The sequence below is a fragment of the Oncorhynchus kisutch genome, linkage group LG10 (genome assembly GCF_002021735.2).
Source record: "Oncorhynchus kisutch isolate 150728-3 linkage group LG10, Okis_V2, whole genome shotgun sequence".
Lineage (NCBI taxonomy): Eukaryota > Metazoa > Chordata > Actinopteri > Salmoniformes > Salmonidae > Oncorhynchus > Oncorhynchus kisutch.
In genome coordinates, this window is record NC_034183.2 from 21,829,211 (window position 1) to 21,846,970 (window position 17,760).

Below are 17,760 nucleotides of genomic sequence, written 5' to 3' on the forward strand. Positions count from 1 at the left end.
CTCAAAAACATAAAACCTATCTAACCTGGCCATAGAGATGATGTTCTCTCTCACATGCGCCCAGGTGTACTGCCTTGTTCCTCCATGATGACTCCGCCAAATATCACACAGTTCATGTGTTACAATGAGGCGTTTTAAAAAAGTCCTTGAGGCTATATGAGGTTCTTGGTGATTTCTATCTAAATCGCTAACTATGCAGTTAAAATCCCCAGCAATAAATAAATAATCTTCTTTGTTACATTTCTCAATGGTATTTGATATTGTCTCTAAAAAACATACCCTCTCAACTGGGGCATATACATTTATCAGACACATAGTGATGTTTTCATACCTTGCTCTAACTTTTAATAACCTCCCCTCAACTACCTCTTCAACCTCATATGACAAAGGCAAAAACCCTTTTGAGAACAAGATAACCACACCCCCACTTTTTGAGTTTTTATGACTACACACCACTGTCCCCCCCCACTCCTGTTGCCACATAACTTCATTTTCCAAATTACTATGCGTTTCTTGTAGAAAATTTATGTCACTTCCCTTTCCCCTAATTAACTCATACACCATGGCTCTTTTTTTACCATCTCTTGCCCCATTTACATTTAAAGAAGAGATCTTAAAACTGCTCATGGATGAGAAAAAAAAATACAGAGGAAGATACAGCCACCACATCTCTTTACAGAGTTAAAACTGCAACTGAACTCTTTCATTTTCTTTAGAATTTACATCACTTATCACTCTCGTGACCACTTTCTTGAGTCTAGCAATTTCATGGCTTTTCAAACTTCCCCCTGTAATTTTTGACATCAGAAACTTTGCTGATTCAATAAACAATTCACGTTCAGGGAAAAAATCTGTTACATTGTAATCCTGCATATATTTCTTCCCTTTTGTCAACTTCAGAAATTGACGTATCTTCTCGATCCCATACCTCCCTTCCACCCCATTTATCTCACTATATTGTTGTGACGCGTCAGATGACTCACTCTCGCTATCCTCCCCAGAAGAAAACTCCACCATCTCTACAACTTGTTCATCTTCAACAGATTTATCAATCTCTACCTTTCTCTTAGAATTAGACCCCTCACAACCCCTTAAATTCTTCCTTTTACTCCCGGTATTTTGAAAACATCCGCTTCCTTTTCCGTTATTTCAATCTTCTCTTGACCTCCAATTTCATTTTCCAGCACCACCTCAGCGACGGCAGTCGCAATCTCACCTACTGTTTCCCCTCCCTCTTTGTTCTGATCTACCACAATTGCCCCAGTATCCACAATGCCTTCCTCTCCTACTTTTCCAACTACATCTGCCCACCTTCTCTCTTCCCCTGCACCCTTAGCATGTTCATCCCTTCGCGGTGGTGCGATAGTTGCACCAGCACTAGAGCTACTACCAGGCTCAGCGTGCTCATTCTCGGGACAACTACGCACCAAATGCCCCTCTCTTCCACAGCCAAAGCATTTCATTGATTCAGTAGATGCATAGAAGACATAATCAAATCCATCAATCTTAAAACTGAACGCTAAATTCAGTTCATCTCCGTCCTTTTTTTAAATCATATGCACTTGTCTCCTATGAGACACGACATGTTTCAACAACGGAGATTTGCATCCAAAAAGAACCTTCTTTATTGTAGATACGATTTGACCATGGCGAGATAACTCTCGCTCCAACACTTCATCTCTAACAAATGGTGGCACGTTAGAAAGTATAACTTTCTTCGCCGGATTCATAAGCGGAAATACCTCAACTATCTTATTCACCTTTTCAATTGAATCTAAGAATATCACTACAGCGCTATTCATCCTTGAGGCTGATTTGATGCTATCATACCCAATGATAGCACCCACAGCCAAGCTACATTCTTCCACTGAACACCCGGCCGCAGCAGGAATCTTTACTCCATGCCTCCGACTAAGTTTTTCAAACTCTACACTTCCGCCATTGCAACCAGCCCCACCACCCCTATACGTGCTTAGTGATAGTTAAACAATATACCCTTAAAACAACTAAACTAATCAATATATATATATATATATATATATATATACATACCAAAACCCAATAGAGTGAAAAGAAATTCCATTCGCTCTCACAATCACTCCTGCTTGACGACTCACTCCCAGCATGCACTCCGACGAGAGAGTGAGAGAGAGAGAGAGAGAGAGAGAGAGTGCGAAATAGTTGAAGAGAGACAGGTCCAGTGCAGTGGCATGTAGTATTCTACCATCTGTGCTACAGCAGTGATGCTCCCCCACTCCTCCCAACTCCCCCAGAGCTGACGTGTTCCCTCCTCTCTCCCTTCACAACTGACGTGTTCCCTCCTCTCTCCCTTCACAACTGACGTGTTCCCTCCTCTCTCCCTTCACAACTGACGTGTTCCCTCCTCTCTCCCTTCACAACTGACGTGTTCCCTCCTCTCTCCCTTCACAGCTGACGTGTTCCCTCCTCTCTCCCTTCACAACTGACCTGTTCCCTCCTCTCTCCCTTCACAGCTGACGTGTTCCTTCCTCTCTCCCTTCACAGCTGACGTGTTCCCTCCTCTCTCCCTTCACAACTGACGTGTTCCCTCCTCTCTCCCTTCACAGCTGACGTGTTCCCTCCTCTCTCCCTTCACAACTGACGTGTTCCCTCCTCTCTCCCTTCACAACTGACGTGTTCCCTCCTCTCTCCCTTCACAACTGACGTGTTCCCTCCTCTCTCCCTTCACAACTGACGTGTTCCCTCCTCTCTCCCTTCACAACTGACGTGTTCCCTCCTCTCTCCCTTCACAGCTGACGTGTTCCCTCCTCTCTCCCTTCACAACTGACGTGTTCCCTCCTCTCTCCCTTCACAACTGACGTGTTCCCTCCTCTCTCCCTTCACAGCTGACGTGTTCCCTCCTCTCTCCCTTCACAACTGACGTGTTCCCTCCTCTCTCCCTTCACAGCTGAATGGCAGTGGTCAAGTGAAGTTGCCCAGTCACTACATCTCCTCCCAGATGCTGGCGCCTCCTCCGCCCCCCGGCATGCCCCGTCTGACGCTGCCCTCCGACTCCAAGTCCAGCACCACCACCTCGGACGGGGGAGCCAACTCCCCCACGTCACCCAGTAAGTGGGCCGTTGGTGAGCCTGCTACTCCCAGCCTCTAGGTCTTCAGTGACTATAGTTTTTTGTGTGTGTGTGTGTGTGTGTGTGTGTGTGTGTGTAGGGTTGTTATACAGATAATGGCTAATTTGATTGGATGATTCATGTCATTTTCTAAAACCTGTGCCCTCAACCCATCACACTTATGTGCTGGATGTGATTATAAAAAACAAAGCATAAATGATTCAGCACCTGAAGGGTGAGGCTATTGTCTCTCAATCCTTTATGATATAGCGAGAGAGAGAAAGCATTCAGGCATTGCAGACTTGTAATACAACTCCTACTCCTACCGTCATTAATCACCATCATCTAATTAAGAGACACACAGGACAGATCAATATGCGTACCTACTGCCGTGAGGGCGCTGTAACAATACCAATAAATCCTTGTGGGATTTTGATTGAAATCTCTGCAAGTTCCTCCACTATGTCAGCTTCCATTAGTGATCCATTCAGTCAATCTGTATTGGAAAGTTACAGTACAAAGTTTGTTGGATGCTGACATAAATGAACAGTGCTTAACTATCCATAGATCAGTGACCAAAGATGTGACCTATTATGATGTGATCAGTGATCTACTATGATGTGATCAGTGACCTACTGTGATGTGACCTATTATGGTGTGATCCGTGACCTACTATGATGTGATCAGTGACCTACTGTGATGTGATCAGTGACCTATTATGGTGTGATCAGTGACCTGCTGTGATGTGATCAGTGACCTATTATGATGTGATCAGTGACCTACTATGATGTGATCAGTGACCTGCTGTGATGTGATCAGTGACCTGCTGTGATGGGATCAGTGACCTACTATGATGTGATCAGTGACCTGCTGTGATGTGATCAGTGACCTGCTGTGATGGGATCAGTGACCTACTATGATGTGATCAGTGACCTACTGTGATGTGATCAATGACCTACTGTGATGTGACCTGCTGTGATGTGATCAGTGACCTGCTGTGGATGTGATCAGTGACCTACTGTGATGTGATCAGTGACCTTCTGTGATGTGATCAGTGACCTGCTGTGATGGGATCAGTGACCTACTATGATGTGATCAGTGACCTACTGTGATGTGATCAGTGACCTACTGTGATGTGACCTGCTGTGGTGTGATCAGTGACCTGCTGTGATGTGACCTGCTGTGATGTGATCAGTGACCTGCTGTGGATGTGATCAGTGACCTACTGTGATGTGATCAGTGACCTTCTGTGATGTGATCAGTGACCTGCTGTGATGTGATCAGTGACCTACTATGATGTGATCAGTGACCTACTATGATGTGATCAGTGACCTACTATGATGTGATAAGTGACCTACTATGATGTGATCAGTGAACTGCTGTGATGTGATCAGTGACCTACTATGATTTGATCAGTGACCTGCTGTGATGTGATCAGTGACCTACTATGATGTGATCAGTGACCTACTATGATGTGACCTACTATGATGTGTTCAGTGACCTACTATGTGACTAAGCTAAGTTATGATCAAAATCAGTTCTGATATATGCTCTGAGGTTTGTATTGTGGCCAAGTATTACCAAGTCATGCATATTCCAAATTGACAATTTGGATGACAATTTGACTTAGTGTCTATATGCAAACTCTGCCTGTCTGGAAACACACTGAGGCAGGCCAATTCCCTTCAAATAACGGTGTGCACGACACATCTGCCATTCTTAATGCCTACAGTGATTTACATAACAAGCCATGAAGTTCTAAATGTCCTCTCTCTCTCTCTCTCTGTCTCTCTCTCTGTCTCTCTCTCTCTCTCTCTCTCTGTCTCTCTCTCTCTCGCTCTCTCTCTCTCTCTCTGTCTCTCTGTCTCTCTGTCTCCCTCTCTCTCTCTCTCCCTCTCGCTCTCGCTCTCTCTCTCTCTCTCTCTCTCTCTCTCTCTCTGTCTCTCTATCTCTCTCTCTCCCTCTCTCTCTCTCTCTCTCGCTCTCTCTCTCTCTGTCTCTCCGTCTCTCTGTCTCTCTCTCTCCCTCTCTCTCTCTCCCTCTCTCTGTCTCTCTCTCTCTCTCTCTCTCTCTCTCTCTCTCTCTCTCTCTCTCTCTCTCTCTCTCTGTCTCTCTCCCTCAGCATACTCAGCTCCAGGGACGCCCCCTGCCAACCGCCCCTTTGTAGGGATTGGACCTCGAGACCCTGGCGGACTCTACCAGGCACAGGTACAGAGCACAGATAACTTATACTGGAAAAAAGCAACTTCGATTTCTCTGTTTTCTGTCACACACTTGTTGATCTATATACTCATTTGAATATTCCTTATCACTATGATTTAAGAAAGTTGCTGATGTCATACATACCAAAGGCCTCAACTCCTGTTGCTCATGGCAGTTCAGAGCTGTAAACTCTCTCACCCCCCTGGCTTTGTTCCTCCCTCTGATATCAAAACCATATGTCTATGTTCAATTATAGATCTGAGGGCATTAGCTAGGATCTGCCTCAGGGTCTGAATGTTCACGGCCAGCCCAGGACCCATTTGATGTAACAGGGCTTTCCCTGTGTGAGAGAGATTCACATGGCTGAAAGCATTTCTCTCTTCTTCAAGCTCACATTTACCTCCGAGTGAGGTTGTAGTTATTCACGGTTAACACTCGTGGTCACTTCCATTTAGAGATAGATGAGTCTTTAATTTGGAAAACTATAAACGTTAAAGTTGGTCTCACTGTTTTGCTGTTTTGCAAGACTAAAAGACCAACTAAACACAGTACCTCTATATGTCCCAATGTGGCTGCAGAGCGGAGGCTTTTGGGGCTTGCAGCTGCATTGCAGTGCTTCCTGCTCCATAAAAAGGGCAAGTGCACCTCAGTGAGGCGTGTGATGATGTAAAGTGAGAGAGGGAGAGAATGAGTGAGAAAGAGACCGCTGAGCTAGGAGAGGTGTGTTTGTGCATGTGCCTGCCTGCCTGCCTACCTGCGTGTGTGTGTGTGTGTTTAGGAATGTAACTTGAGAGGTGAATTAGATCTAAAGCACAATGGCAGAGTCAGCAGATCTGGCCAGGAGAAACATGAAAGAACACAGGGATCCTGCACATGCAATAGTAACCAACACAGTGTAATGCCAATAAGACAGGGACAATGCTACACCCCAGGCTACATTTTATTTTGTTGTAACTAAGGTTGCAAAGGGAAGGTATATTATTGGAAACTTTCGACGTTTACCAGTAAACTACCATAATTCTGGTCACTTTCAAGGATTTTTTGTAATTTATCACAAGACATCTCGTGGCCCTTTTGGATAATTCAGATTATCACAGATGTCTGTAATTATCTTTGGCCCTATGTGTGACCTTATCACATGTAAAATATATTAAATAATAAATGATTGTAAAATAAACAATAGAATGACAAATCTGTAAAACCTTATCCTAAATATAAACCCTCAACTTAGTGAATACAATTGGTGTTTAACATGAGGGTTTCAGCATGAAATATCCTTTTATATTTTATACACACTTATTTATTTCACTATTTTAATATGTATTTGTTGTCAATGTTTTGGCATCAAACTGGTGGCAGTTGTGAAAAAGGTCAATAGTTGGAAAAATTGCAGTTAACTGAGAGGAGGGGAGGGGGAGGGGATGGAGGAGCCTATTCAGGATGGTCACGTCCAGGACTGTCTGGTTGCTAAGGGAAACCAGACATGATGTAATTGCAGGATGCACTTGGACTTCAGGGAGTGGGAAAGAAACAGTCAAGCCTATCCAGCTCTAGTCATTCTTCTAGTGATCCGTCCACTGCGCAAAAAAGCTGGCATTGATTGCTCAGGCTTAGATTGAAAACCTGCTCCAGCGCATGGTATGTGTGTGTGTGTGTGTGTGTGTGTGTGTGTGTGTGTGTGTGTGTGTGTGTGTGTGTGTGTGTGTGTGTGTGTGTGTGTGTGTGTGTGTGTGCGAGGTGTTATCAGCTTTCTGTTCCCTCAAGATCAAAAAGTAGACTGAGGTAAGAACAAGGCTGACAAGTCCATCTGCGGCAGCAGCCGGGGGATATCCCTTCTGGCTTTTGCTAGCAAGGTCCTGGCCAAGGTGATGCTACACAGGCTGGTGAACAACATCACAGAGGAACTGCTGCCAGAGTCACAATGCAGCTTCAAAAAGAACAGGAGACGGTCGACATGATATTCACAGCACAGCAACTCTAGGAGAAGTACCGTGAACAACATCAGGACCTTTTCATGACCTTTGTGACCTCTCCAAGGCCTTCGACACTGTGAGCAGGGAACTACTATGGGGCATTCTACTTCAATTTGGCTGTCCAGACAAATGTGTCAACATCCTTTTCCAGTTCTATGATGGCATGATGGCATAAGAGGGCATGAGTCAGTGCCCTTTGGAGTAAGCATCAGTGTGAGACAGGGCTGTGTGCTGGCACCTGTCCTCTTTAACATCTTCCTGGCATTGATTGCTCAGGCTTAGATTGAAAACCTGCTCCAGCGCATGGTGTGTGTGTGTGTGTGTGTGTGTGTGTGTGTGTGTGTGTGTGTGTGTGTGTGTGTGTGTGTGTGTGTGTGTGTGTGTGTGTGTGTGTGTGTGTGTGTGTGTGTGTGTGTGTGTGTGTGTGTGTGTGTGTGTGTGTGTGTGTGTGTGTGTGTGTGTGTGTGTGTGTGCGCGTGTGTGTGTGCGTGTGTGTGTCACTATTTACATTTTAATTATCGCATCACTTTCTTTTGGATAGTAGTAAGTTTTTTTTTTCTGAAAATATAACATCATAATGCCTCAAAGGCAGCATAGTAATATAATAATATACACAGAATGTACAAAACATTAAGGACACCTTCCAAATGTTGAGTTTGCACCTCCCCTTTTGCCCTCAGAACAGCCTCAATTCGTTGGGGCATGGACTCTACAATGTGTTGAAAGCGTTGCACAGGGATACTGGCCCATGTTGACTCCAATGCTTCCCACAGATGTGTCAAGTTGGCTGGATGTCCTTTGGGTGGTGGACCATTATTGATCCACACTGGAAACAGCTGAGCATGAAAAACCCAGCTGCGTTGCAGTTCTTTACACACTCAATCCGGTGGACCTGGCACCTACTACCATACCCCATTCAAAGGCACTTACATGAAATATTGTGTCTTGACAATATATTATATTATATTATATTATATATATATTATAATATAATATATTCCCCTCTGAATGGCACACATACACAATCGTGTCTCATTTGTCTCAAGGCTTAAAAATCCTTCTTTAACCTGTCTCATCCCCTTCATCTACACTGATTGAAGTGGAATTAACAAGTGACAATAGGGGATCATAGCTTTCACCTGGATTCACCTGGTTAGTGTATGTCATGGAAAGAGCAGGTGTTCCTAATGTTTTGTACACTCAGTGTAAGGCCAGTGAGTTCAGTACAATGGTGTGCTGCGTTGAGGGGACAGCTGGGTAGCTCTCCTGCTACCCTCTAACTGTGGAGCTCTCCTGCTACCCTCTAACTGTGGAGCTCTCCTGCTACCCTCTAACTGTGGAGCTCTCCTGCTACCCTCTAACTGGGTAGCTCTCCTGCTACCCTCTAACTGTTGAGCTCCCCTGCTACCCTCTAACTGGGTAGCTCTCCTGCTACCCTCTAACTGTTGAGCTCTCCTGCTAACCTCTAACTGTGGAGCTCTCCTGCTACCCTCTAACTGTTGAGCTCTCCTGCTACCCTCTAACTGTGGAGCTCTCCTGCTACCCTCTAACTGTTGAGCTCTCCTGCTACCCTCTAACTGTGGAGCTCTCCTGCTACCCTCTAACTGTTGAGCTCTCCTGCTACCCTCTAACTGTTGAGCTCTCCTGCTACCCTCTAACTGGGTAGCTCTCCTGCTACCCTCTAACTGTGGAGCTCTCCTGCTACCCTCTAACTGTGGAGCTCTCCTGCTACCCTCTAACTGGGTAGCTCTCCTGCTACCCTCTAACTGTGGAGCTCTCCTGCTACCCTCTAACTGTGGAGCTCTCCTGCTACCCTCTAACTGTGGAGCTCTCCTGCTACCCTCTAACTGTGGAGCTCTCCTGCTACCCTCTAACTGGGTAGCTCTCCTGCTACCCTCTAACTGTTGAGCTCCCCTGCTACCCTCTAACTGGGTAGCTCTCCTGCTACCCTCTAACTGTTGAGCTCTCCTGCTAACCTCTAACTGTGGAGCTCTCCTGCTACCCTCTAACTGTTGAGCTCTCCTGCTACCCTCTAACTGTGGAGCTCTCCTGCTACCCTCTAACTGTTGAGCTCTCCTGCTACCCTCTAACTGTGGAGCTCTCCTGCTACCCTCTAACTGTTGAGCTCTCCTGCTACCCTCTAACTGTTGAGCTCTCCTGCTACCCTCTAACTGGGTAGCTCTCCTGCTACCCTCTAACTGTGGAGCTCTCCTGCTACCCTCTAACTGTGGAGCTCTCCTGCTACCCTCTAACTGGGTAGCTCTCCTGCTACCCTCTAACTGTGGAGCTCTCCTGCTACCCTCTAACTGTGGAGCTCTCCTGCTACCCTCTAACTGTGGAGCTCTCCTGCTACCCTCTAACTGGGTAGCTCTCCTGCTACCCTCTAACTGTGGAGCTCTCCTGCTACCCTCTAACTGTGGAGCTCTCCTGCTACCCTCTAACTGGGTAGCTCTCCTGCTACCCTCTACCTGTGGAGCTCTCCTGCTACCCTCTAACTGTGGAGCTCTCCTGCTACCCTCTAACTGTGGAGCTCTCCTGCTACCCTCTAACTGTGGAGCTCTCCTGCTACTCTCTAACTGTGGAGCTCTCCTGCTACCCTCTAACTGGGTAGCTCTCCTGCTACCCTCTAACTGTGGAGCTCTCCTGCTACCCTCTAACTGTGGAGCTCTCCTGCTACCCTCTAACTGTGGAGCTCTCCTGCTACCCTCTAACTGTGGAGCTCTCCTGCTACCCTCTAACTGTTGAGCTCTCCTGCTACCCTCTAACTGTGGAGCTCTCCTGCTACCCTCTAACTGTGGAGCTCTCCTGCTACCCTCTAACTGTTGAGCTCTCCTGCTACCCTCTAACTGTGGAGCTCTCCTGCTACCCTCTAACTGTGGAGCTCTCCTGCTACCCTCTAACTGTGGAGCTCTCCTGCTACCCTCTAACTGTGGAGCTCTGTCCTAGCTCTGTATTTTCATAGCTATACTTTCCCCACCGGGGGAAACATTTTGCAAGAAACAAAATATTGTTTTTGGAGTGAGACACTCACCACATTTAACCTTGAATGGCTGCGGATGCTTGTCTTTCCAATCACTAAAATGTTATTTTGGTTCCTCGGAAGCGTGTATAATATGCAAATAATGAAGTTAATTAAATAAGTTATGCAACAAGAGTGCTGAAAGAAAAGGTGAACGCCTTTCCTAAACAAAAGAGAGAAATTATACCTATTTTTCTTTGCAGCATATTTGGAACCTGCTCCGTTCTCTAAATGTAATTCCTAGTTCCTCGTAATTCACCATTAAATCATAACATTTTAAGGGACCTAAAGGACTTTTACTTTCAACTTTAAGATGTCTTCAACATTTTGTATTCATTTGTTTTTATATTAGTAAGTATACTCATTGCCATGTTACACTGTTGAGATGCGTCATTCATATCACAGGCAATTGGATGAATGTATTTACCATGAATTGGTTGTGAAGAAACGAGTAGTATGGGAGAGAGGCTTCTACCAAGAGGTCATAGAGTGAACTACTGCTTCACTGATTGCTCAACAGCCCCACCCTTCACTGTTGTCCAAAGTTCATTCATAGTTACATGAATTGTTACAATGGGAGTCTAAATGGGAGAATAATTGAGGGATTTACTTTATTGATGTACTGTAGCCTCACACTTGAATATGTCGCTGATAGTGTGTTGTGCTCTGGTTCGGCCTGTGCATTACTTTGTTGGACTATAGGGCCTGTACTACTGCATCTTCAAACAGTCTCCAGTCTCACTACTACATGTCCATATCACTCCCATTAAAGATGTGTCTTTCCTTTCCCAAGTATGAAGAGGAGTTGGACACAGCTGGTTGTTTGCTCCAGCTCCACTGGCCGTAATGTCAGCACAACCTCAGGGCTCTCTGTGACTCCAGGCCTCGGGCTGCTGCTATTGACCTAAATCTGGGCCTTTGCAAAGCAAGTTAATCACTGTTACAATATATTGTAAAGAGAGAGACGTGTTCTGTTTTGAGGAAGGAGTCTGAGCCCAATGCAGAGAGGTCTGGCAAAGCTTATGCTTATTTGTAAAGAGAGAGACCCAGGAGGTTGCCACAGAAATGCCTAAATGAGAGGGGGGAATTCACAATGTAAATTGCCGGGCTCCACTGAGGCAAGTATTGTGTTTCTATAACGTAAACTCAAAATATATTGAATCATGACTGGCTTCTTGAGAGCGGAGGTAGATTGTATATTTTCCCTCCCTTCCAAAATACTGGAATGGCATGCGGCCATTTTAATTCATTGCATAGATGAGATCCAAAACTTAACACATTTGTTGATTAAATTATGCCAGTAGTAGAAGGCTCTGGACACTGTGTTGAATGCTGCAGTCATTTTTTTGTCAATTGCTAAGTTAGGGCAAGTTATGGTGCCTGTAGCCTACAGTATAGGCATTTACCCTCTGCACTCTTTAAGAGCTCAGCTGTATGGACACAGGGAAGACAGCAGCTCCAGTCATTACTGTAGGCTCTATCCCCATAGACTCAACAAGCAAGGGGCCCTCCAGAGTTCACTCCCCTGGCACAGACCCTCATCGCCCCCTGCTTTGACTGGCAACTTCCATTGTGGCCTTTCCTATGAGCCAGGCAACTCCACTGAATTACAATACTGCCTCTTTAATGTGGCTTTGGCTTGGTTTCTCCTGACCCTGCTCAGCAGTTTGTTTCCAAACCCCATTTCAACGTTTTTCCAAGAGTCTGTCCATAGCTCCATAGCTCACTCCTCATTCCCACAGAATACAGTGATAAGTAGGTACAAATTTGTACATCTGTGAATGATGAAGCGCCACTACATCGAGGTTATAAGCATACTAGCAGGCTCACTGCGGTGTGTGTGTGTTATCATTCGCTGTGTGTGTGTGTGTGTGTGTGTGTGTGTGTGTGTGTGTGTGTGTGTGTGTGTGTGTGTGTGTGTGTGTGTGTGTGTGTGTGTGTGTGTGTGTGTGTGTGTGTGTGTGTGTGTGTGTGTGTGTGTGTGTACCTGGTGAACAGTGGGCAGGCAGGAGTTAAGAGACTGGAGCCATGGACTACAAGGTTTTTCACTCTGAGCATTAACAAGGAATAGGCAAGAAGTTTCCTTTTTAAACTTGATTAAATCAGTACAATTGGGTGCAGTTAAATAGGTCTGTTTGAGGGCTGTTAAAATGACATAAACCCTGGTGGAAAATGTTAAGATGGGGGCTGAGGGTACATGTTGTGTTTTATTTTATTCAGTCCTGTCAATTGTTTTTGTAAGATTTCAGTGGTCTGCAGGCAAATGCCAAAGTCCTAGTATGTTTTTTTTAAAGGTTTGGGTGGAATCCTGCTGGGATCTTTCTTGCTGTAGCAGCTCTTTTACTCCATATTATTTTTAATTGCTCCATTTGGTTGGTCGTCCTGACTGGAAGTGTTTGGGCCCCATTAGTGGAGAAGACACTGATTGCAGAACACTGTGAAAATAAAGCACTGTGTCTGGAGTTGGCCACAAAACTACCCTGGTCATGCATTATTCACAATCACTACTATTCACATGGCGTCTCATACTGTACAGTAGGCCCAAAACAACACTGACATGCGCTGTGAACGCACACACTCACGCACAGGGTTTACAATTGCATAATAATATTCAACACACTGACAGGAATTCTTAGCCCTCTTAATATTCATTGTTGAAGCAAAACATTATTATGTTGAATTTATGCACTTGATGTAGACATTAAAGTTCAACTGTTTATCATACGACACATGTAACTGCCAAAATAAAGGAAACGCCAACATAAAGTATCTTAATAGGGTGTTGGACACCACGAGCCAGAACAGCTTTAATGCACCTTGGCAAAGATTCTACAAGTGTCTGGAATTCTATTGGAGGGATGCGACACCATTCTTCCACAAGAAATTATATAATTTGGTGTTTTGTTGATGACGGTGGAAAAGGCAGTCTCAGGCTGCGTTTCAGAATCTCCCATAAGTGTTCAATTAGGTTGAGATCTGGTGACTGAGACGGCCATGGCTAATAGTTGACATCGTTTTCATGCTCATCAAACCATTCAGTGACCACTCGTAGCCAGGGCCGGATGAAGAAATCATAGGCCCTCTGGGCGTTGTTTTTTTTTCTTGCCACCTCCCCTCGTCCCCCCCCTCGTCCACCAAGATGCAATTTGATGCGTGGTAAATTTACTGTTGAAGAAAAATACCCTTTATAATAAAGCCAATAATGTTTGCCATGTGGCATAGGCTACAGTTGAGCAGAAGCGTTTTTTTAGGATTTCTACACATGGGAATAATCTTTGCAGGGTATGAAAAAAATCGGCCTCTTAAAAACACATTTCATGCAATTCTACATCATTTGCATGACAGAAGACATTAGCTGAATCTTTTTTAATACCACACAAATTACCGAAGTGATTGGCTACTCTGACATCACAAAATGAGATCAACCTGGTATTGAATTCAAACAAACAATAGCCCAGGCCAATGAAGCGACACACAGATTGTACAATATTAGGAGCCAATATATATATATATATACTATATATACAGTGTCAGTCAAAAATTTGGACACACCTACTCATTTAAGGGTTTTTCTTTATTTTTACTATTTTCTACATTGTAGAATAATAGTGAAGACATCAAAACTATGAAAAAACACATGGAATCATGTAGTAACCAAAAAAGTGTAACAAATGATTAAAAGTAGCCACCCTTTGCCTTGATGACAGCTTGTCATTCTTGATGCAACTCCTGGCATTCTCTCAACAAGCTTCATTCCAGTCACCTGGAATGCATTTCAATCCATTTTAGATGAAATCTGTAATGTAACAAAATGTGGAAATGGTCAAGGTGTCTGTATACTTTCCGAAGGCACTGTATGTCTATGGCCACAAAGCAACAAACTGTAGCCTATGTTTGTCTCGCATGCTGCCCAAAATGCAGTGTTCCCGACAGTAGACATACCTGTAACTGCCAAAATAAAGGAAACACTTGAGTAAACAAGGGATGTTATGGTGTGAGGTGCATTTGCCCGGCATGGTTTAGGTCAACTTGTAGAATCTATGCCAAGGGGCAGTGAAGCTGTTCTGGCAGCTTGTGGTGGCGCAACATCCTTTTAAGACACTTTAGTTTCAGGTTTTAATGTCACATGCAGTGAAATGTCTTTCTTGTGAGCTCTAAACCCAACAATGCAGTAATCAATAAAAATGTAATACTAAAAATATCAAGGTAGAACAAAAACACACAATCTATAAAAACAAGAAATAAGAAGAACATGATAAAGTAAGTAAGCATACTATATTATACAGGGTCAGTTCCAGTACCATATTTACAATGTGCAGGGATACTGGCGTGACAGAGGTAGATATGTTTAGGGGTAAGGTGACAGGGATACTGGCGTGACAGAGATAGATATGTTTAGGGATAAGGTGACAGGGATACTGGCGTGACAGAGGTAGATATGTTTAAGGGTAAGGTGACAGGGATACTGGCGTGAAAGAGGTAGATATGTTTAGGGGTAAGTTGACAGGGATACTGGCGTGACAGAGATAGATATGTTTAGGGATAAGGTGACAGGGATACTGGCGTGACAGAGGTAGATATGTTTAGGGGTAAGGTGACAGGGATACTGGCGTGACAGAGGTAGATATGTTTAGGGATAAGGTGACAGGGATACTGGCGTGACAGAGATAGATATGTTTAGGGATAAGGTGACAGGGATACTGGCGTGACAGAGGTAGATATGTTTAGGGATAAGGTGACAGGGATACTGGCGTGACAGAGGTAGATATGTTTAGGGGTTAGGTGACAGGGATACTGGCGTGACAGAGGTAGATATGTTTAGGGATAAGGTGACAGGGATACTGGCGTGACAGAGGTAGATATGTTTAGGGGTAAGGTGACAGGGATACTGGCGTGACAGAGGTAGATATGTTTAGGGATAAGGTGACAGGGATACTGGCGTGACAGAGGTAGATATGTTTAGGGGTTAGGTGACAGGGATACTGGCGTGACAGAGGTAGATATGTTTAGGGGTTAGGTGACAGGGATACTGGCGTGACAGAGGTAGATATGTTTAGGGGTTAGGTGACAGGGATACTGGCGTGACAGAGGTAGATATGTTTAGGGGTAAGTTGACAGGGATACTGGTGTGACAGAGGTAGATATGTTTAGGGGTTAGGTGACAGGGATACTGGCGTGACAGAGGTAGATATGTTTAGGGGTTAGGTGACAGGGATACTGGCGTGACAGAGGTAGATATGTTTAGGGGTTAGGTGACAGGGATACTGGCGTGACAGAGGTAGATATGTTTAGGGATAAGGTGACAGGGATACTGGCGTGACAGAGGTAGATATGTTTATTTATTTATTTTATTTCACCTTTATTTAACCAGGTAGGCTAGTTGAGAACAAGTTCTCATTTGCAACTGCGACCTGGCCAAGATAAAGCATAGCAGTGTGAGCAAACAACAAAGAGTTACACATGGAGTAAACAATTAACAAGTCAATAACACAGTAGAAACCAAAGGGGGAGTCTATATACAATGTGTGCAAAAGGCATGAGGAGGTAGGCAAATAATTACAATTTTGCAGATTAACACTGGAGTGATGAATGATCAGATGGTCATGTACAGGTAGAGATATTGGTGTGCAAAAGAGCAGAAAAGTAAATAAATAAAAACAGTATGGGGATGAGGTAGGTGAAAAAGGGTGGGCTATTTACCAATAGACTATGTACAGCTGCAGCGATCGGTTAGCTGCTCAGATAGCTGATGTTTGAAGTTGGTGAGGGAGATAAAAGTCTCCAACTTCAGCGATTTTTGCAATTCGTTCCAGTCACAGGCAGCAGAGTACTGGAACGAAAGGCGGCCAAATGAGGTGTTGGCTTTAGGGATGATCAGTGAGATACACCTGCTGGAGCGTGTGCTACGGATGGGTGTTGCCATCGTGACCAGTGAGCTGAGATAAGGCGGAGCTTTACCTAGCATGGACTTGTAGATGACCTGGAGCCAGTGGGTCTGGCGACGAATATGTAGCGAGGGCCAGCCGACTAGAGCATACAAGTCGCAGTGGTGGGTGGTATAAGGTGCTTTAGTGACGAAACGGATGGCACTGTGATAGACTGCATCCAGTTTGCTGAGTAGAGTGTTGGAAGCCATTTTGTAGATGACATCGCCGAAGTCGAGGATCGGTAGGATAGTCAGTTTTACTAGGGTAAGCTTGGCGGCGTGAGTGAAGGAGGCTTTGTTGCGGAATAGAAAGCCGACTCTTGATTTGATTTTCGATTGGAGATGTTTGATATGAGTCTGGAAGGAGAGTTTGCAGTCTAGCCAGACACCTAGGTACTTATAGACGTCCACATATTCTAGGTCGGAACCATCCAGGGTGGTGATGCTAGTCGGGCATGCGGGTGCAGGCAGCGACCGGTTGAAAAGCATGCATTTGGTTTTACTAGCGTTTAAGAGCAGTTGGAGGCCACGGAAGGAGTGTTGTATGGCATTGAAGCTTGTTTGGAGGTTAGATAGCACAGTGTCCAAAGACGGGCCGAAGGTATATAGAATGGTGTCGTCTGCGTAGAGGTGGATCAGGGAATCGCCCGCAGCAAGAGCAACATCATTGATATACACAGAGAAAAGAGTCGGCCCGAGAATTGAACCCTGTGGCACCCCCATAGAGACTGCCAGAGGACCAGACAGCATGCCCTCCGATTTGACGCACTGAACTCTGTCTGCAAAGTAATTGGTGAACCAGGCAAGGCAGTCATCCGAAAAACCGAGGCTCCTGAGTCTGCCGATAAGAATATGGTGATTGACAGAGTCGAAAGCCTTGGCAAGGTCGATGAAGACGGCTGCACAGTACTGTCTTTTATCGATGGCGGTTATGATATCGTTGAGTACCTTGAGTGTGGCTGAGGTGCACCCATGACCGGCTCGGAAACCAGATTGCACAGCGGAGAAGGTACGGTGGGATTCGAGATGGTCAGTGACCTGTTTGTTGACTTGGCTTTCGAAGACCTTAGATAGGCAGGGCAGGATGGATATAGGTCTGTAACAGTTTGGGTCCAGGGTGTCTCCCCCTTTGAAGAGGGGGATGACTGTGGCAGCTTTCCAATCCTTGGGGATCTCAGACGATATGAAAGAGAGGTTGAACAGGCTGGTAATAGGGGTTGCGACAATGGTGGCAGATAGTTTCAGAAATAGAGGGTCCAGATTGTCAAGCCCAGCTGATTTGTACGGGTCCAGGTTTTGCAGCTCTTTCAGAACATCTGCTATCTGGATTTGGTTAAAGGAGAACCTGGAGAGGCTTGGGCGAGGAGCTGCGGGGGGGGGGGGCGGAGCTGTTGGCCGAGGTAGAAGGAGCCAGGCGGAAGGCATGGCCAGCCGTTGAGAAATGCTTATTGAAGTTTCGATAATCATGGATTTATCAGTGGTGACCGTGTTACCTAGCCTCAGTGCAGTGGGCAGCTGGGAGGAGGTGCTCTTGTTCTCCATGGACTTCACGGT

General features: G+C 45.2%; 1 protein-coding gene across 8 annotated transcripts in view; it reads left to right on the forward strand.

Annotated features, from left to right (window-relative positions):
• Positions 1-17,760, forward strand: part of LOC109897915 (nuclear factor 1 C-type-like) — a 136,377-nt gene that overhangs the window by 106,267 nt on the left and 12,350 nt on the right. For 5 of the 8 annotated variants that reach the window (XM_031833320.1, XM_031833324.1, XM_031833325.1 and 2 more), the window contains 2 exons: positions 2,927-3,101; positions 5,209-5,294. In XM_031833320.1, coding sequence (XP_031689180.1) covers positions 2,927-3,101; positions 5,209-5,294 — 261 coding nt within the window. The remainder of the gene's footprint in view (positions 1-2,926; positions 3,102-5,208; positions 5,295-17,760) is intronic. The other 3 variants (XM_031833323.1, XM_031833319.1, XM_031833322.1) reach the window with 1 other exon arrangement.